This window comes from Corvus kubaryi, unplaced genomic scaffold (genome assembly GCF_017639235.1).
Source record: "Corvus kubaryi isolate FWS band 111438036 unplaced genomic scaffold, C.kubaryi_AGA036_p1.0 37328, whole genome shotgun sequence".
In the NCBI taxonomy this organism is placed as follows: domain Eukaryota; kingdom Metazoa; phylum Chordata; class Aves; order Passeriformes; family Corvidae; genus Corvus; species Corvus kubaryi.
The window spans coordinates 2,336,554-2,358,477 of record NW_024581106.1 but is presented as its reverse complement, the minus strand read 5'-3'; the positions used below and the strand labels follow the sequence as shown (position 1 = coordinate 2,358,477).

The following is a 21,924-nucleotide window of genomic DNA, read 5'->3' as shown; positions in this document are numbered from 1 at the left end:
GGTGTATTGTTGGAGATGAGCTCAAAAAGCATCTTCTGCCTCTGTGGAATTCTTCCTTTGTCAGACTCCTCTTCTCTGTCTGGCTGCTTATCTTTTTATAAAAACTTGAAGGAACTTAATGTCTCTCAAGATTTCACCACCACCACCAACATAGGCTTGAAATGCTATTGAGAGATTTAAAACCCTTGTGAAGGAAAGAGGAGGAATAGGATTTTTTCAGACAGTGTGATACATAGATTAAATTTGCATGTAAAAAACCCGCTAATGATAATGACTAAGGAAGAAGAACAGTTTTAACTGTAATACAGACCCTTTAAAATACTGTGTTTAATTCAATAATGAGAAATCATTTAAGAAAAATGAAGCTTCAAAAGGTGGTGGGGAAAAATGATTGATACATACTTAAGTACACCCTCTCTGAGAATAATCTTAAAGCTGTAATAACCCTTATATTGCCCACTTGGCTGGAAAAGTTGTACATTTTATTGTCGCTTCAGCCTTCTCCCATCTCTGCTCCAGGGATTACTGCATGGGAACTATATAATGAACAGCATGTTGGGAGGAGTCCCTGCATGCTTATGGAGCAATGCAACCAAGCAGATGCAGAACATGTGCCAGGGCCTCTGATCCCAGGCTTGTGCCTATGGAACAATGACCAGGACTGAACGTATGCTATCTCCTTCTGTTTCCCAAGTTTGCAGACATGTTGTTATGCAGTTAAAGCTCATTTTATCTCTGTCCCAATGCAGCTGGCATTCCTTTCTACACAGTGACACTACCTCAAAACGGAGGAAAGAAGAAAAGCCCCTGTCTCAGCACAGGTTGTGAGCTGTTAGGCAGGGAAGCTTCCGACGAGGAAGGTATCATGGGCTCAAACTTTCCACTGTGAGGATGCCCTGAACCTTAGCTTCCAGATAGATGAATTGTTATAGCCACCAGCAAGTTAATCAATAATATTTATTTCTTTTTAGAAATAGTCATTCAGTACCAGATGCTGCTTTGTCCTGTCAGGTCTTCAGTGTATTACACGTGGACTGAAATAATTTGCTGGATTGGGTTCCCCAAACAAGATGAGCAAAGAGATCCCTGTTTCTAGAACCTGACAGGTTTGGGTGAGCCAAGCCATGAGCTCCTTGGCACTATCGAATTTAGGTACTTTTAGGTATATGCAGAAGTGGTGCCTGACTGAAGTGTGCTCTTGGTGCCTGACAAACACTTTATGTGATTCCTTTTAGATCTTAGATTTTAGTAACAGCTATATATATATAGGACTGAGTTTTGGATTGGGGCAGATGGTAATTGCCTGAACATTTTCCAGACCTACTCCACAAAGCTTTTAGCTTCTTTATAATATATTTTTTTTGCATTTCAGACTATAAACTTGATGTGCTTACTGGTTCATGTGACAATAACGTTCAATTCTATTTCAGGGCTTTTGTTTTACCTCTTCAGATATTTGACTTGTTATAATTTTCAGCACAAGAATATGCTCATGTGCTCTTTTCTTCTTGTAAAGTTAGACTCATTCTCTCTTTTCTGCAGTTTCTAGCTGTTAATACCTTTTGTTTGAGTACAGTGTCTCAAGTTAGGATTTGTCTCCCATATTTTAAATTAAATGTGAAATGTATGACTGTATGCTTTATCTGGAGATGTGTATTTAACATAAATTTCATAGTAATATTGATGTGTAATTCTAATTTAATGTTTTTAATACTCATTTGAAAACAACTTCTGTTCACATAGCTTAATTTGTGCTTATTAAAACAATGCATAGAATTTTATGGCTATTACAGCCTTGTTAATTAGCCATAACCCAGTATTAAGTTTGCTTTTCCAGAATTCCTATATACTGTTTGCTGAAATTCCACTCTTACAGATACGAAAGTATATTTTCAATGGAGAGGAAAGGAAGTTTCTCATTCTTTTAGTTGGTCTCACTAGGAGACCCACTTGTACAGGAAATAAAGGCTATAAAGATTCAATGAATGGAATTTAAAATCAGGACAAATACTGACCAGAAATATTAAAATGCTAGTTGGTCTAAATGGCATTCTATGGTATAAATTCAGTTTTGAAAAGCTAAAGTATTTTTTGGTCTTGTTACATTCAGGCAAGGGGTATTTTAATATATTCTCATTATTTTAGCAATAATTGCCAGAAAACAAATAATGCAATAAAGAAGAATGGTAGAAGTATAGAGTTGTGGTAAAAATGGTAACAAAACTAAAAAATGCTCTCTAAAAAAAATCTCTCAATATTGTGCTCACCCCTCTACTGTTAAACAATTCTTAAATTTGGTATTGTTCAAAATCTTACAAATGGTTTCATAGTAATTACACAGGAGTCCTAAAAAATAGGATTTTTTTCAGAGCAAAAGTAAAGTTTAACAGCTTCCAGTCAATGGAATGCATCAGAGTAAATTCATACTCTCAGCAAGGTTTTTGGTTTCATTTTTTTCAACTGTTTCTCAGTAAACAGGTACTGTAATGCAGATTCTTGGAAGACTTATCAATCCTGTCTGTTACGACGGCAGCAGCTTACAAAATTGTAAAACATACTGTAGTGTCTCTTGCCTTTTGTCATGAGCTGTCTAGTCAGCAAAGTTCTTGAATTTCTGCCTGACAGCAGGTTCTAATCTTATAGGTTCCTACCTCCATAGGGAGGTCTGTGGACAATGAGGAATTCTAGAAGCAGTTTTTTATCAGTCATCTTTTGAAATTTTCTTAAGCAAGCTGAGAACATACAGTTTTTCAAGCCATCTGATATGTAATCTAAATGTAAAACGTCTCATTTTAGATCAGTTCTTCAAGTGAAGAATATGAAAAAACCCCAGTCAGTAGTACAGATAAACTGTAATAGCCATTAAGCTTCTGTAAGCCTTTCTGTCCTGTAGAAGTATTGTCATTGCTTAATTCCTTTTTATTCATGTAGTTCCATTTTTGGATTGGAGGTTTTCTAGTTTTGTCCTCTTTTATGAGGAGCTTCTGCGATGTAGGGTGGATCAGAATGCTTGAAATTAAAGAAAAAATCAAACTGTAACAAAGCTGTGGAAAACTGTTCTCTGGACAGGTTATGAGACTTGGTAATATTCCATGATTGTCTTTGAGTTCTACAGTTTCTACTGTACTTGATGCTTGCTCTTGATGAAGAATTCCTAACCCTATCTTCCTTCTTTAAGGTCAGCAATATGGGAGCAGAAAGAACCAATTCATTGTCCCTTTCTTGATAGGAAAAAGAAAAAAAAGAGAACTAAGATTAGTTGCTTCAAAAATAATAAATAATACAAAGAAAGTAAATAGTTTTGGCTGGCACTACAGTGACTTATTTTGACTAATAAGAGTGAAAACAATTTTTTTTCAGAGAAACTATCTAATGCTTGGTTTTCACAGCCCCTGCTGGAGTCATTCCACTGAATGCATAATTTGGGACATACCTTAAGGAGCTGCAGTTTCTATTCTGCCTGCCCTAACCTGGCAGGTCTCAGTGCAGATAAGTGGGGTGTTAGTGATGAGTTACTAGGTTTGCTTGTGGGTCTCTGCAGGGATTGGTTCTAAGACCTGTACTATTAAACAGTCTGTCAGTGACGTGGAAGACAATAGCAGGGTGACCAGATTGCAGCCTTCCAGGTACCTGAAGGGAGCCTGCTAGAGAGCTGGAGAGAGACTGTATGCAAGGGCATGTAGTGACAGGACAAAGGGGAATGGCTTCAAACTGAAAGACAGTGGGCTTAGATTAGACATTAGGAAGAAATTCCTTACTGTGAGGGTGGTGAGGCAATGGAAAAGGTTGCCCAGAGAAGTTGTGGATGACTCATCTCTGGAAGTAAGGGCAATTTGGGTGGGGCTCTGAGCAACCTGGTATAATGGAAGGTGTCCCTGCCCATGGTGGGAGTTGTAACTAGATGGTCTTTAAGGTGGGCCTTTCCAACCCAAACCATTCTGTGATTAAAATATCCCAAAACCTACAGGCAGTGGAAAAAGATCAAGAGATAATAAAGCACAAGACATCAACACAGGACAATCTGGATCGCCCTTTAGATTAGCTTCAAACAAAGGAGTGTTTTTCTGAGGCCAAATAAAAGCTGTGTAATTAGCACAAAAGATTAACTTTATGCGAGGGGTTCTCTGAAAGGCTGAAGATAACACTGGGAATTTTTATATGTTCTAAGAGGGGAAAATAATAGTGGATGAAATGCTGAAGATGAGCTCCTTGTTTGGCATCGTGGCCAGATGAATAATGTAATCCATTGTTCATGTTATGTCATCATTGAACAGGACTAAAAAAGTTGCATTTTCATTTATTATGAATTTTAGTAAACTGTATGAACATGCTACTTATTGTCTCTGTAGCTATAGACAGGATTGATTGAATTTTTTATTTGTTCTGATCTTTTTCAGTAGTAAAAAATTGTTAAGCTTGAATGTTTGTTTTTGTTTAATGAATATGCTCTGATCCAAGCAAAACTTGAACTTGTTTGGTCCTGTGGCCCGTGTGGGACAGAAGATCAAAACTAAATCATCACAATGGTCCTTTCTGGTCATAATATATTTACTATAACTTTGTCAGTTGGAGCTGAGAGTCATTTTTAATACTTCTATGGTCTTTCTTCTAATAGTAACAATTTGAATGGTTTAACATAGTCCTACTGCTTCCACGGATACTAAAGGGATCCTGAGTGTTAATGGCAGTACTGCCACTGGCCTGCTATTTTAGAAGAATAGGTGAAAAACTTAGGAAGTTGCATACCTCACCACGGTAAGCTTCCCCTTTCCTTCGCTTTCCTTTTATGTTAGACATGGAACAGTAAAGAAACTCTGGGTTCTGTTACCATAGTTTCTTGATTCATTTTAAATCCCAGAGTAGCACAATCTAGCTTTCCCAAATTGCCAAAGAACTGTTGCTCTCAGCTTCTGTAGCTGTAGACAAAACTGATTCATTCTCTGTTCTTAATTATTCCTTCCATTAAATGATGCTTAAATCCCCTCCGTCCTCACTTTCCAACACTCTGTCTCTTGAATGAGTCAGTTTATTTGTGTTCATATTGTGAAGTTCCCTGGGTGTGAATAACCTCTAGCTTGTCTGACTATAAACTTCAGATTTGAACAATGTCTTTGCTTATTCGCAGTGTTCTTTTATCTTCTCCTTCAAATTCAACACATTCTTGATTATTGTCTGTATGATTTGAGCAGTTAAGGTATACTCAATAGTGGACACTTTTGCAGTTGCTATTTGCTGCAGTTGCAGGGATGTTATTTCAAGTTTAAGTGGGCTAAGTATGTTCTTTTTTAATGTTTATGTAGTCGTCATCGTCCTCGCTGTCTTCACCACCATGCTCATCGCAGCCCCAGGTTAGCCACAGCAGAACGAAGGCCTCACCATTGTGTCACTCTGCATCCCTCTCCTGGGCCAAACATAATCATGTAGGTCCTGCAAAGGCTCCCAGTCCGTCAATCCGTCTGCGTCGGTGGCGGCCCTTGATACGCCTTCCATCTGTCGGGCTTCATTCTGTTGTAAGTGTAGTCCATCTTCAGTCTTTTCTTACTCTGACACCACTGGCCTTCTGCCATGTAACTTCAGTCTTCGAGGCATCATGTTTTGTTGGGGTCTTTTCTCAACCATTCTTAGGATTTCTTTCTTCCTGGTTTATTTTTTTCCCTTTCCACCATGTCAGACAGCAAAAGTACATCATTCCATGCTTTGCTGTCCAGGTATTTTTGATTCCATACATAAACCAAATCATTTTCAAAGCGTAGAAGAAGTTGGCCTTTCATGAAGTGGCACTTTTTTTTGCCATAGGCTCTACATCCAGCCTCTTCTTTTCACCTCATCTTCATGATCTTTCATTTGGATCTACTAAACCAAGGGGCTTCTTAATGTTTGCCACGTGGTATTATTTCTTCTGTGTTTGAGACCTGGTTTAAGTTTTCATATCCTAAACCTGGTCTCCTTTTCTTTCATCAACTCTTGGCTAATGGTCCCTGGGTATTTCAGTAAAGATAAAATGTTTCCTATAATCCCAAGGGGCTGGTTACTTTCTTACTTGACATCTTGTTTCTTTATCTAGTTTGTAGGCAAACATTCCAGTTGAAAGGGAGGATGTTCCAATAAGAAAAGCTTGTCATCAAATGCTTAAAATTTTTTCCTTCTTCACTCACAGACCACAGATGTATCTTGAAAATCTGTAAAAAAAATTATATGTATAGAATAGCCAATATTTCTAAACGGTCTGATGGCCACCAGCAGAAATACTGAACTGAAAGAGTCTTTTAGTGGCATTTCATCCTGCTTTTAAGGAGTGATCACACTTTTAGTGCATACATGAATAAAAAAATAAATCTTGATATGTAGAACTGAATGGTCTTAAATGCAAAATTGGGACATTGATTTTGTTTTTATCATTCTTTGATACTGATCACATTTCACCTGTTCCTGGAAATTCTTCTTTGAGATACGTGGATTTTTTACAGAGATGAAATAACTACTCTGACTGTGGTCCAAGTAATTTTCTTTTCCATTCAGATGTGTCTTTGCACATGTGGAAATCCTTAATGTTTTACTGCTATTAAAATATTAGTGTGAAATGCTTCCACTTCTTTATAGCTTTTGTATATTTATCCTGATAAATATCTCAAGATGAGGCCTTTTCCCAGACTTCTTTCTGTTTATGTGAATAGTAAGTGCTTTTATTAAGTATCTAGCTCTCGTGTAATATTCAGAGCTATGGAACATTCTTGATGTAATCATTTGGAGCTAGTTAAATATTTTGGGATTTGAGGAGGCGTGGAGTTAAGCACAGACTTAAATTCTTCCCAACTCATGCTTCTTACCCCCCCCATTTGTTTCGCTGACATTAACAAACATCTGACATTTTACCTGGGGATTTTGTTTAGCAAACCTTGGAAAATTCTATGTCATATTTCTGTAATTTGAAACTGGGATCTTGTTTGAGTTTGACTTATCTATGCTTGTTGTTAAGAAAAGACTTATTGAAGGAGATTTGAGCTTGAATGTGCCTGCCTAGAACAAAAGCATTAATTGAACATGAGTTTACTTCAACGGTAATAAATGATGACTTATCCAAGGATGGATGTTACAACATAACCTGTTGTCATTATGGCAGAAAATCAAGTTGAGAGTTTTATTAACTTCAGAAAATGTCTAAAAACAAGTCATCATCCACTAGTAGTGAGCATTTGCTTTAAAAATGTTCAGAAAATTAGTTTAGCTTTCAATACAACTGTATTTGGCAAAGCAGAAGCTTGCCACTAAAAAGTTTTAAAATATTAAACCTTAACTCACCTGATGTCCTGTCTTCATCTGACAGATTAAGATCGCAAGGCCTATACACAAGAATTTATCTGTGAATAGTAGGTAGTCTCATACGTTTTGGTAACTAGATGTTGTTCTCATCTTTACACTTTTGTATAACATGCCTTTCAAGAAAATTAAGAACACCCGACCTATTTGTAAATTAGTTTAATATGCAAGAAATCGGACAGCATTTTTTGCATTAAAGCTCTCTTAGTTGGCTTGGTAAAATTTGAATGACAAGGTAATATTTAGTGTCCTGTCAACAAGTAGTATTAGTACAGCTTTGGTCATTCTGCTAGGTGTACAAAGAGGCTGAACTGCTCAGCGTTGCATGAGGGCAGTGTATGAGAAATGCATGAGCATTTTAGTATTGCTTTTATTAAGAAATCTGTGCCCTTGAATTTAAGGGAGGGGAACACCCTGTATGTGTTTAAAATGGAGTTGAACTTCTTTGTAGTTGTAAGTACATTTCTACTATTAAAACATTGACAGACGAAAGATTCTTTCAAAATTCAGAGCAAAGTTTTGATACTGGGAGACTTTATCTAGGCTCCTTAAATAAAAGCACTTTTCCTAGTTAAAAACTTTCCTTGATTTCAGTGGTGGTTGACCTTGGCTGGACATCAGATGCCCACCAGGCTGCTCTGTCACTCTACTTCTTTGCAGGCCAGGGCTGGGAGAAAATAAGAGAAAAAAAATAATGTGTCAAGATAAAGGCAGTTCAGTAAAGCAAAAGCTTCAAATGAAAGCAGGAAAAAACAAAAGATTTATTCTCTACTTTCCATCAGCAGGGGATGTCCAGACACTTCTTGGGAAGCAAGTCTTCAGTATGTGTAGTGGTTGGCCCGGAAGACAAATGTCACAATAATTAATGCCTACCCCCTTTTCCTCCTCCTTTCTCTTAGCTTTTATTGCTGAGCAGACCTCATATGGTACAGAATACCCCTTTGGTCAGTTTGGGCCGCCTGTCCTGGCTGTGTTGCCTCTCAAGATCTTGCCCACCCCCATCCTCCTGCTGAGGGGGTTGAGAGAGGGCACTGATGCTGTGCCAGCGCTGCTCAGCAGCAGCCAAAGCACTGGGGTGTTATCAGCACCTTTCCAGCTACCAATGCAAAGTTCAGCACTGTGAGGGGCTGCTGTGGGGAAATGAGCTCCATCTCAGCCAGACCTAATACACCTTTTCAGAGCAGGTCTCTAGAAAAGTTAAGAACATATAATAGGAGGGAAAAAAAATTGAAAATACTGTCCTGAAATGTTCTGTACAAATCTGATAAATTACAGTCGATGTGGCAAATTTTTAAGACAAGCTAGAAGCATGCTTTTGTTTAGTAATGTTGACTTTTCCTCAATCCTTGTCATTTTCTCTTCCACCTCATCTATTCTTTTAGTATCTCTGCTTGCCTTAGGTTTTGCTGCCTTTTATATGTCAAACTAATCTCCTGATTCTATGAATCTTTCCTACAAATTTCTCAAATTTGAAAACATGCACTTTGCTTTCTCCCATTTACTTTCTAGATCAGACTAAAGTTCCTGTTCTTTAAAGAAAAGACCAGGAAATACCTCTTTAGAGCAGCATACTGCTGAATAATCCCTCTTACTTAGGGATTTAAAAGGAGATTTGTATAAACACTCTGTATCCAGATACTCTGATCCTTGATAGAGCCTATCTCTGAATTCCACCTTCTTGCTTGACATTCTCCCATGCAAAATCAGATGCTATTGTGCTGCAGCTTGGAATTGTACCTCACCTGACCCTTAAGTATTCCGGTTATGATTGCAGATACAGAGGTAATAAGTTCAAGACAGCTTGTCTACCATGGCAGCAGAGTAGAAAAATACATAATGCAATGCTCGGCAAAGCAACTTCTTGTCCATTTTTGTACCAGCATTTAAGACAGTCCCTCAGCACCTTTCTCATGGAAATTGTTTTTCATTGTTCTGGGCAAGGGATGCCTTGAGCTAAATTAGCCGTGTGTGTTCAGCTGTGAAATTCCAGAGCATTTCAAGTACTGTAAACTTGCTGCAGTATATTGGGTATGAATAGAGATGTCACTGTTTTGTGAGAAAGAGCCAGAAATAATCTTGATAAAAACTTGTGATCATTATTCCTATGGTCTTTGTTTTAGTTGCAGTACTTCAACCGAGACCCAAATGCCTTTCACAGTCCTACAGGGTATATTTGCCCAAGCACATCCCATGCTTCAAAACGGAAGTTACAGACATCTGATCTACTCAACAGCAATTGCATCACTTTTTTCCTTTTACTTCAGAATTTATTGCATCTAAACCATACTAATATTCTGTTGTGTAATCTTCTTTTTTGGATATGTTTTTCTTTGGCTTCTTGTAATTCCTTGTAAGTAAATTTGTATAGTTAAACCTCTAAGGCTTTTTCTTCTCTTAACACTGCAGCTGCTTTTGTCATGATCTTTCAATTGGATGTATCTGAAATTTTTTATTCCTGAAGGTTCTGCAAAATTGTCTTTTCCCTATCAGTCTTCAGTACTCTTCTTCCATAACCTGAGAGACTCCTGATGCCAGTTTCTTGACTTAACACCAAGTGTGGTTTTTTTCCCCTTTCCCAGTCACTACCTGTATTGCAAAGCATTCTAGTAAACTGGTTTGTGAGGCTTCTTGCTTTCCTTCTTGCTTTCAAAAGCAAGTGTAAGGGAATAATAAAAATACAAGATGCTGTTGGAAGAAATTTCCTGAAAATTGTCATGTAACATTGAATCTGCTTTTATAATGTGGTCTTTCATAAATAAATTTTAAGTGGGGTGTGGTGAGGCTTGTTCAGTGGATCCATGAGAGTAAAACCATTTTTTTTTCCCAGTTGTAAGTTTGTCCCAGAAATGAAGCTTTGGGGAGAAGAAACTAGTTGCACATCGAATTTGATGAGCAGTCTTGTTTTGACTTAGGACCATTTCAAGATCAAAGGATTTCAAATGCATGAAAACTGAATACCAACTTTTAGATTGGGATAATGTTCTAAGTGCATTGCAAGATAAACTGTGCAGGTGATGAAATATACTTTATTAGACAGGCTGATATGATTGGGCAAACAGTGATACGGGGTGTACCATTGAGCTTCTGAAGGTTAGTACAACAACTAGAAAGGCTGGTTTAGTTCATGAGGAGAGGGCAGCATGCAGTGGTGAAAGGTAAAACTAAGGGAATTTCTTAGTACAAGGAGTAGGAAGGGTTATCATTTATATTGTAAAAACTTTGGGAAGTGCCATTTTAATTAGTGATTTGAAGTCTGCTAGTGAAGAGAAGAGAGGAAGAAATGTAGAGGTTCTGTTTCAATAGCGTGAACTAATGGGTATTGACCTGAGACAGTCAATTAAAATTGATTTCTCACAAAGGTCAACTTGTTTATTATTCAATTTGAATGTCCGGGTTAGGAGAGAAGGCAGTCAAATCCTCTGAAAAATTGGGACTCTGATATTTAAGTGCTTTTAATGTGGTATCCAAAATTAGAGGGCAGACAACCTTGGCTGTCTCTTTTGTGTGTGAGACTGGGTATTCATGAAGATATTCTGTATTAATATCACTGAGTGTTACCTTAGTTCCTTGGGAAAAAGTTACATTTTAGCTGATGTTCTCAGAACCATCACTTTGAGCACTGAACTTCTTGTATTTTTCTTCTTTAAATCCGTTTCAAGACTTCTGGTTTTTATCTTTCAGCATGTTTTTAGGTTGGAGAGATAAATTGGAAAAATTATATCTACTGACCCATACTACCAAAACTTACTTCTTACTTCTTATACTGTGATTGCAACCATAACATAAGCTTCTGTAAGCTACTCTAGGTGCTGGTATTTGTCCTCTTTCTGTCTTTGCTGGATAGTAGAGAAGTATAAATTTTATGCACTCAGCATGACGGCTCTTCAGAAGACTTGAAAAATGAGTCTTGAATCCCATGGGTTAGTTCCAAGTCCAGATTAGACAATCCCCTTATTTAGACTCCTGTGTCTTTCTCTTTCCTTGTGGTTCATACATATATGTGGTCCTTCAAATGTGCTTTCTCCTTTTGCACACTGACTGGGCTTTTAAGTGAAAAGTCTAGAGGAACCGTTCATCTCAACACTTGATTGATGTCTGTGTTACTGTGGTCTTTGACATGACGAGTAATCAAGAGAAAATCCTCTGTAACTGTTCTAAGCAATACTACATAGTGGTGAACAGGCAGGCAGACTTTTTAAAGTTCTGCTCCTTATTCTTTTAAACATTGACATAGACACTTTGTTAGAAACTTGAAAACATGGCCAAAGGTGTAGCTTTCCAAGGAGGCCACAAAAGACATGTCTCTGGAGCTGACATTCCCTCTTTTTTCCATTCCTTTGAAATTTAAAATCTTCTGGTTCAAGTGTTAGAATTTCTAGAGCTTCCCAGTGAAATGGAAATTGGCCTGACTTTTCATGTGGTATCTGTGTGTGAGTGTGTTTGCACACATATGGATGTGTTGGGAGTTTTTTCCCTAAGGATGGGAGGGGTGGAGGGATTTTGAATCAGATTCATCACACTGGGAAAGTTTAATCCAGTTACTTGTTTGCCTAAGTTATAAGCAACAGATTTTATAATACAAAGTTTTAGGTCATCGTGACTATTCAGACCCTATTGTTTCTCAGTGCTTATGATTATGCAAATATTTTTCTGTCAAAAATTACTGAAATCCTAATTTTTCAAGAAATGTAACAAATCAACTTTACTGCTATCTAGATTAGATTAAAAGAAATATCAATGGAAGGAAACAGCCTACGTTAGAACATATCGCAGAAAACTTAATAATGGCTTTCGTTCTCTCTGAGGTTGGGGAATTAAAAACACAACATTTCTCACGGTCTATGGCAATAGCACAATGAAAGCATGTTATTTAGATTAGTCATGTACAAAAACTCAGCAGGATTCTATAGGAGTCTGCCTCTAAGTAAACTTTATGAAAAGTCAATCATGCTTTTTTTGATGAGTTCCTTATCCATCTTCTTTCTATATATAGACTCAGCATTCCAGGCATGCCAGTTGTGTCTCTCTAGAGAAAGGGTGTTTATTAGAATCAGACAAAGAACATAACCCCCAAAATGGTCAAAAGGGCAACTATATCTTGTTCTAAATGTGGTCAAAATCAAATCCTGAACATCTCAAAGTCCTCTGAAGTAGTGATGTACTCTTCTACTTCATGTCACTTTGAGCCCAGGTAGAGTATGTTCTTTAAACTGTAAAGCCACTTCTTTCCTAAAGTGCGACTAACTGGCAGTGGTCTTTCGCCTAACCCTGAAATTTCTTAAACCCTGATTTGTTAGTTGGTATGTTTAGTGGATTAGTGAACAGCGGTGAAGTCGTATGTCTATGAAGGGAATTAGGTGACAATGTGGGATTTGACAAGGATGCTCAGCCTTGCCTGCCTACACACTTTTGTAGCACTACAGTTTAGATGTCTGTAAAAAGTTGGGTGATCAATAGCAATAACAACAAGGTGTCATTGGATGTTACCTACTGTCTTGTGTGATTTTATGGAAACCTGTGGTCCTTTGAAGTTTGCAGCTGGGGTAGTCAAGTTCTTGAGGCTGCTTGGCTTTGCTAAATCATGGCTCTGTTTGGCCTTCTGTGAAACAAAGTTATCAAAGGCTATTTCACTTAGACTGCTTGAATTTCTGGTGGAAAGATCCTCTTGCCCCTTTGATAGATGCCTCATCTTCAGTGACCAGAATGCCTTTTCTCCATTCTAGGCTCTCTGAAACAGTGATGAAACAGGGTATTTGGGCCTTTCACACTTTTAACTGGTCATGGAGATAAATCTCAAATGAAAGCGAGGGGAAGTTGTGTGGTTTTTTGTTTTATTTTTCTTTTTTTCTCATTCTTGAGCTTGCTACGTAGAATTTCTGTAAGCTGTTAGCAGTTCTTCCACAGTGCTGTGTTCTTTTGCCTTCTTGATATATTGAAGGACTTGTGGTGACTTCTTGTCCTTCACTCTATTCTTCTGGTTATTTGCCAAATTTCTTCAATTTATATCATCTTTTAAAGTCTCTTCTCATGGCCATCATCAAAAAGGAAATTTTGAACCCATCTTGAAAAGATGATATGACTTTGAGGTCCTAAAATTTATTTTACACTCTAACCTGTTTCTAGCAAGTTTTTACATTTTTAGAATCTTTTAGGAAATTCATGTAAGCCTAGCAGTAATTAAAAGATGAAAGAAAATGGTATGAAATAGATTTTCAGGCAAGTCAGATTCTTAATAATGAAGAAAAACTGAAGTCTTTTTCCCATTTGCTCAGAATGGTATCATCTTAAATTGTGGATCAAAGTTCAGATGCAGACTGGACAGACTGATAAGGAATTAACACCATCAATTGCTATTGAACACAATAGTGGTGATAGAGCTTTTGGCTCAAAAGTGATGACAGAACTTTTGGCTCACAAGTTCAAACACCACTGCTCAGTGGGTGCTGGGAAGGTGTGTTGGTGGAGCACCACGCTGTGCATGCCCAGCAATCTTCTGCAAAAGCTTTTGCTTGCTGTAGTTTCCAGCACAGCAAAAAAACCCTACTGGCCTAGGCAGATCTTTACTAACAGTAACCATTTTTTATGTCATGTCCCTTGGTGCTTTCGCTGTACTTCAGTCCTTAGAGGATATGATGAGTATGATACCACTTTGAAAATTCAGTCTGGGCACCTCTGGTTATTTTCTTTCGTCCCCATCTAAGATGTGTTTGCTTTGACTGCCTCTGAAAGAGGAACTGGTTAACTGGGGTTGGTTTATGCAGGAAAAATTACTTTGACCAAGTGAATATTTTCAGTTTTAAAATGTTACAGGTTTAGAGTTGAGCCCTGCATCATTGTGTTATGGGAGATAGGTTAGTGAAGGATGTTGTTTATATGAAAGTCTATTTTTGATGTTTATGTATTTGAGCTGATTTTACTTTTAATTCAGTAATGAAAAATAAAGCTTTTATGTAGAGCTATAATCAGAAATACTTCCAGATACTCCACTGCATGGATTCTTACTGATACATGCAGTTTCTTTATATGCCAAAATGTTCCTCACTTGACTTCTGCCATTCTGTATAGATCCAGAATGTGCTTCCCAATTGTGATTTTTGTCCAGTTGTTTTGCATATTATGATGATAAGTGCTCATTAATCATATATCTATAAGAGTTTTAGTAAACACAATTTCTTTTTGTCTTGTTTTGTCTTGCAGGCACCAAGTATAGATGAAAAAGTAGATCTTCACTTTATTGCATTAGTTAATGTAGGTGGTCATCTCTATGAATTGGGTAAGAACACTTTCTATACACTCTCCATTTGTTTGAAACAAATACAAGTAGTGATGCTGTCAACTGTGAAAAGTTTCAGGGAGATTTCTTGATGTTATTATGTAGGGCTTAGGTTCTTTTTAGCTGCATCTTAACTCTCTGGGGATTTCTGTCAAACAACGGCAGCCTTCTTCCCATTGTTTTGGGTTTTTTTTTTTTGTTCTCCTTCCCTCAACTCCATCCTATTAAGACAAAATGGTACAGAATACTAGACTGCCTCAAAACTTCATTTTTTGGCATTTATCAGGACAGGAAGCAAGAAGAATGAATAAACACTCAAAATTTCACAGGACATTCGTTATATTTATGTTCCTGTATTGCTTGTGGAAGTATTAAATCAACTGTGTGCCACTTCAGAAATGTTAGCTAAAGTATGTCATCAGGGTATTACGAGATATTAATATTCTGCAACTCATTTGTAATAGTCTTGTCATGTTTTTCCTCTACTTTTTGTGGTCAATAGACAGTTAACTGTACAAGAGTAATCCTTATTTTTTGAACCACAGCTATCTTTTCCCTCTTCAGATTGTGTAGCACTTAGTTTTGCTCAGATATTCTCTAATGACTCCAGTCTTAAATATGTTGCTGAGCAACTAGGTTTTCCAGCAGGCTCTTCAGAAAATCAGCAAGCAGATCAGCATTTAAAAACTGCAAGTCACTGGTATTTCCTAGCATAATTTTTGCAGTATTTTATGGTTATATGATTTTCATCTTTTGAAAATCAGCATGTAATTAAGCAATGCCCTTAACACGTGGTAACTAATCACAACATGGGGCATAAGCAGTATATAAGAAGTGCTTATGTTAATATTAAGTTGATCTAAGCGATATTACCAGAGATAAGTCATAACCAATAGGCACACATTTTTGTGTTTTATGCCCCTGTGTATCTGTCAGTGGACTAGATCAAAAAGTTAAGAACTGTAGAATGCAATATAAATATTTTATGGCTCTAAATTTCAAGGCATAAGGGATGACTTGCTCTTTTTTCAGTTGTGTGCTACTATTTTCATGATACATTTTCATTGTCCATTAATTTGCGCTGATTAACAAGCAGACTACATACTATGATGACCATATTTACCTATTTTCTGTAGGTATGATGCAAGAGAACCCCCATTTGAATTTTTTCTTAAAATAAAAAAAAATTAGAAAAAGAAGAGGCATTTAGCTCTGCTGTGCAGTGGAATGCCAGTAGTACTACTTCTTTTGTTCTTAAAATAACTTCTCTCCGTACCAGCGGAAGGAAGCAAAAAAATCCCCAACCTAAAAGTAGGAAAATGGAAGAAGGTTTTTCAATTGATTCACTGGCTTCAGACAGTGTGGGCAGCATGTGGGCTTTGGCGTGCTAAGAAAGCACATGGATATTAAATGTTTATGATGTTTTTGTCATAGAAAACACATTATTTATAGGCACATGAAATTAAAATGTTGTTCTGCCATATGGACATAAAAAAAGCCCAAAAATTGAGGTGAACTTAGCTTGCAACAGTGCAGGGCATTCAGTTCTGTTTTCCTGGCATTTTCTGAGGGTTTTGCCTTGTAACTTCAGTCATGGTAGTTACAGTAATGAACATCTTGTTCATGTAAATCCATAAGTTTTCTAACATCATATCTATTTTTAGTTATGGAAAATGTAGTTTGGAAGTGTTGTCAACTTTGATGGCATCTTTGGGGAGGGAAAAGCCTTTCACAGGGAAGACAGAGCCAAAAGTGAATTTAGCAAAAGTGGTTTAGCAAATACAGGTACCCTGTCACAGGTTTTCATACTGTTAACCCTTTGCAAGTAACCTGAAGCATATTTATATGAAGTTATTTTTAAAATGCTGAGAATGACAAGCATTATTCTATTGGAAATGCAAGAAAAAAGTAACTATAGCAACCCTTCTTAAATGCCATGAAAGTGCTTAATACTTAGAGCTGTTGGGTTTGTTTGCTAATTTATTTTAAATGACAGAAACATTTTCAGTGATGCCAGACTCTTCAGAATGGTGGGTTTGTTGCTTTGGTCTACTGTGGAGTCCCTGATCACAGCTGTCAAACACCACAGACATAGAGCTGTCTGTCTGCGTAAATCCATCAAATGTTGCTGAAATTTTTCTACTCTACTTGAAAAACTGAAGTACTACACCAGCATTAAAACAATAGCAACTTACAGCCTTTAAGTTTTCAAATTAAATATTGAAAAATATTTCATCGTTTTAATTGGATTATTTTTTAAAAGTAAGAGACTGTATATAATGATACTGGTGCAAGCAGTCAGCAGTGGAGAGACCCGGGAAGAGCTAGCTGCATGTGTGGCCTTTATGAAAAATGAGATAGCATTTTTGAAAGTGAAGTACAAAAAAATTTGTGTAAATAGTTTTAACTGGAAGAATGAAGCTTTTATAATTTTATAAATGTGTTGTTCAATCCCACTTTGTCTTTCAACAGATGGGCGCAAGCCATTTCCAATAAACCATGGGGAAACCAGCGACGATTCTTTTTTAGAGGTAGGGATAGAGAACCTTCTTAATAAATGGTGTTACACAAAATTCTTGCTGTATTTCCGCAAAATTTATAAAATAGATACATGAAAATACGTATACAAGTCTAGCTATATTTATGGTTGGATGAGGAATAGAGTAAGTGGAATGGTGAGGCAAAATTCAGTTTACTCAGTTTTGAAAAGAGTTATTTTGGAACACTCACGTTGTGGCTCCGGATGAAAGTTTTGTATCATAAGAAATGTCAGAAGGGTTGACTATGACACGAGATCAGACTGACTTATCTTCTGTGCTTAGATTTTCATACACTCCTGCTCCTTTCAAATAGTACGTGTAACAAGGTAGCAGATTGAAAACTTAAAATTCTTCATTCTCTTTCCTTTGGTTTAGTTATAGTTTGATAGGTGTCAGGCTAGACAGAAGCTGATTTCCTTTGTGACCCTTGCTAATAATCATTCTTCTTCACTTTCACATCTTCTTTTGGGTGCTACTTTGTGTCATGAGCTGAGAAATGAATTGGAAAGGGATACACTGAGTTGGGAGAATAAACTGTCGTCCCCACAGAATGTGCAAAGTTGAAGTTGAGAGAAGGCAATGCATAGATCTGACTTTTATGATATCCAGACTGGATTAGCATTACAAAATGAAGAAACCAGAGAAACTAAAACAAACAAAACCCAAAACGATTTTATAGTTTAGAAGCACAGACTAACATCTGTTAAGTTTGCAAACAATTTGTGCCTGCTTGGACAGGGGAAGAAATTGGATAAAGCTTTCCTTATTTCATATGTTCCTTTTTCCTGTTTTACTGATAACATGTGTTCTCCAGATTGCACCCTAAAGCTAGACTAGATGAAGGAATTACTTAAAATCTTTCAATTACCCCGCCCAGCTTAAATTCATCTTGAAACAAAGGAAAAATTTCTGAAGGCAGCAGTACTAGTTAAGGCAAGCTTCAGAGATGCATTTAGAAAGTCAGAGAAGCAACATATTTGCTGCACAAAGTAATATTCAGTCACAAAAATCATCATTGCTAAGGTCCTGCATAAAACTTTTGCTCTTTTAGGCTGCCCATATGAGCACTGTAAGTAATCTTGAATAGTGGTAACTTACATCAGAATACAGTTTATGTAGGCTTGTCACACTATTTAGTAAACCTTTATGTAAAAATCCATTTTGAGCAATAGTTTGGATAAAGCATATCTTCATATTTCAGTTGTGTTTTGTTTGGTTTTTTGTAATATGATTTATACTGTTTTTCATTTTGGGGTTTTTTTGTACTGTTTTTCCCCTAGGATGCAATAGAAGTTTGCAAGAAATTCATGGAACGTGACCCAGAAGAATTAAGATTTAATGCAATTGCACTGTCTGCAGCTTAAAAGCCTTTTCCAGTGAGGCTACTCTCTTGCAATGTATTGTAAGAATAAAACTGTTGCCATATGTTAATAGTACAAATTTTGATACTTCCCTAACATTCTTGACTAATTGTAGCATACATGGAATAAACTTTGCATTTGTCCTTGCTATATTTTGCTGCTTGTTCCTACAGCAACTTTGGGTATTTCTATACAGGCATGCATTTTGTGCAAGATTTCTATGTGGTGGGTTTTTTTTCCTTCCACCCCCTTAAAAGTTTTGGGAATTACTGTCTGTGATATGTCCTCGTAATAATGATGAGCTACTTCAGAGCAGGATTATCATTTGTGTCATGCACAGGTAACATTCTGAGTGGAGTATGTGGTGTGGCAATGGGTGAACACTGGGAATATGAGGCTATCTCCATCTTTTATTTATAATGGTGCAAGAATATTTTAAGAACTTCTTCAGGTGACTCAAATGACAAAGACATTTTTTCAGTGCATTATTTATAAATAAATATATTGAAGAAAAAAGGCAGAAAAAGGACTATTCTTACTGTTGGTGAGAACTAACATTTTAAAATTATCTTAATGTTTACATTTTGAATAAAACTTCACTTTGTTTCTCAAGTCTAATAAATTGTCAAAAAACTTTAGTTAAACCAATGTTTGCTATTTGTATATATGGAAAAATGACGTGGATTTTTTCCTCCTGAAAAGGCGCATTAACTAATTCAAATGGTAGGACTGTGGAGGGCACACACAGGTGAATACAGCAGTAGTACCTCACCTAACTGAAATAAATGATAGAAAAGTGATGATGGTTGCAATGAAGTTTTGTTCAGCAACAACAGAAAGAGACTGGAGATTTTAAGGTAGCCATGATGGTTATATACTTTTCTCCCCTGTAGGAATATCTATTGTGAGTTTGTCAGGTGGCATTACTGAATGCTGTGTGATACCCTTCCCCTGTGCCATCCCTCCCACTCCACCCACTGTTCTTATGGTACTGTTGACCATTTTCTGTACCTGAATAGTAACACTGTGGTTGTTTGGGGTTCGGTTTTCTTGGTTTGGCTTGGTTTTGGGTTCAGTTTTTTGGCTAAGCCGTCTTAACACTTTAGGATTCTTGTGAAGGTTGGTTTGTGTTAATGTGCATGTTTTTGACGTTCCAGAAAAATATTCCTTATTCATTCCTTTAAAGTGGAATAATTTAGGTTTGCTTCCAATCAAACCCACTGCCAAAGGAAACTGAGCCCTCCGCGTCCCAGAGGATGCTTTCATTCTCTATCAATTGTCTTTGCAGTAAAAATGAATGGGGTTATTCCAGAAGCACTCTGGCAGAGTCTTCCTTCTTTATAGAAAAGAAGGAGGCGTGGGAGTCTGTCTTATCACTTAAGAACATCTCTTGCACTCTAAGGAAAAAGTTGGAGTGTCTGTCTAAAACATGTCACCTGGAGAGTCCAGTAACAACATTCTGTTTTCTGTAAGTGAGCTGATTGGAAAAGCAAGGGAGAAGAATGACACTAATGAGCTTCCATTTTTGAAGCTTTTGCTTTTTTACACCAATAAAATGCAGTATCATTAAGACTTGCTTTTTGTTGCCATGCTCATTAGTAAAGCCCTGAAACTTGCTTTTAAATAAAAATCAGAGGCTTTAGTAACCAAACCAGCTGTGTTGTCTTCTTGCTAATATCAAACAAAGGTTGAAAAATCAAACAAAGGTTGTCACCACTGAATTGGGATATTGCATATTTTAAGCTAATGGTGACTTAGAGGATTATCTTTCAAGTAAGCCATAGTTAATATAGATAAGGGCCTTTTAGGATAGGGAGGAAAGAGAGGAAGTGCAGTTCAAAGCTGTTAAACTAGCTGCATCAATTGTCTGCTCTAGGGAAATAGTCTCATCATATATGCTCTTCAATGTTTAGAACAATTCAGTGGGTTTAAGTAATGTATGGTGTGTCTGTTTTTGTGCAACTGTTTATTGCAAAATCCCTTCAGAAGTGGAGCTCCTTGTTGAGTACAAGGACTGATTAGATAAATCAGGACAAAGGATAATAAGGTTAGAGTAATAAATTTGGGGTGGGATTTTCTGTGGTCACGCTGAAAAATACATGTTGAATCTTAAGTAAAAACATATAGATAAGAATTCTTAGTATTTTGGCAATGTTGTAGTTTTGCTTAGCATCTTCTACATAGTCTTCAAATCAGTTGTTCTGCAGGGTAAGGTTTCCCTCTTTTGTTTTATTTTCAGTGTTAATTTCTGGTTTATTAATATGTAAGATGGTACATTTTAGTGAACACTGCTTGGAGATGCCAAAGGAAGAGCAATGCACCAGTTTCTATGCTGAACTGTGTCTAATCACTGCGTGGTCCCTTGCTAGAAATTGTGAAAGGCTGCACTGCAGAAATACCGTCTCACCTGACATGTAGAGTGTAACAGCCTTCCAGAACTTGTGAGAGCATGCTTTGGCACAGGCTTTGGTGACTGTCTTGAGGAGCACAGGAAGTAAAGGGATCTACAAGCTGCTGGAGTATCTTTGTCATTGACAGAACCTGTATAACATGGATAGAAGAACTGAGGTATGAACACTTGGCTGACTTGTAAAGTCAAGCAAGGTCCTGATTAGAGGCTGAAAAGCCCTGCAGACCCCATGGTGCTTTTGGCTCTGTGATGCCCCAATGTCTGCATCATCGCCTGAGCTGTACAATCTCCGCTTATAAGTTCAAGCTCCGTGGGAAAATAACACTGTAGTTTCTGACTTGTGCAGCCCTGCCAGAGCCTCGACACCTTTGTGCAGAGGAGCATGGCTTGGCCACAGGCCGCAGTGCCAGAAAATCCCTCTTCAGCCTCTGCAGTCTGGGCCACCTGTACACACCATCTTATGGACATGGTGTGTGTAGGAGTGAAGAGATGATGCATGCTCCACGCTTACATTAATTTTAGCTGAGTGGAGCTGGCGTGTTATTAAGCACTCAGGATTGTTCAAGCTCTTTTAAGTATAATGGTGCAAGTTTTTCCATGTTATTTACAGGCATTTTGTTAAGAAATCATAAGAATTTAATAACCAGTACAATGCCCTTTCCTTTCAATTATGGCTGCATGATTCAGTTAAGGGAAGTAGAAGAAAGTTGTTTTCTGACATTGAAATATGTGTTTTGGAAAAAAAAGACACTTAACAACCCACATTTATAAAATAAATATGGTCTTTCTTTAAAGGAAGAAGCCTGCCTTGATAGAAAATATTATTGTGTCAAATATTTGTAGAACTCTCCTTGAAAAGAATATGACGTAAACTGTTGCTTGACTTATCCCTAGGAGCACACACATAGAAAGGGTTTATTTTTGTCAAGTAGAACAATATTATGCTTGCTACTTTTGACAGCAACAATTAGCAGTCATATATAGTATATGTAATCTTTCTCTGATCTAGGACTCTGGTGACTT

General features: G+C 37.2%; 1 protein-coding gene across 1 annotated transcript in view; it reads left to right on the top strand.

Annotated features, from left to right (window-relative positions):
- The window catches only part of UCHL3 (ubiquitin C-terminal hydrolase L3), a 44,392-nt gene extending 24,250 nt beyond the window's left edge, over window positions 1-20,142 (top strand). Inside the window, exons 7-9 of the mRNA XM_042029656.1 lie at window positions 14,515-14,590; window positions 17,063-17,121; window positions 18,411-20,142. Of these exons, the coding sequence (XP_041885590.1) occupies window positions 14,515-14,590; window positions 17,063-17,121; window positions 18,411-18,494 (219 nt within the window). The 3' untranslated portion in view covers window positions 18,495-20,142. The remainder of the gene's footprint in view (window positions 1-14,514; window positions 14,591-17,062; window positions 17,122-18,410) is intronic.
- Window positions 20,143-21,924: the final 1,782 nt, after the last annotated feature.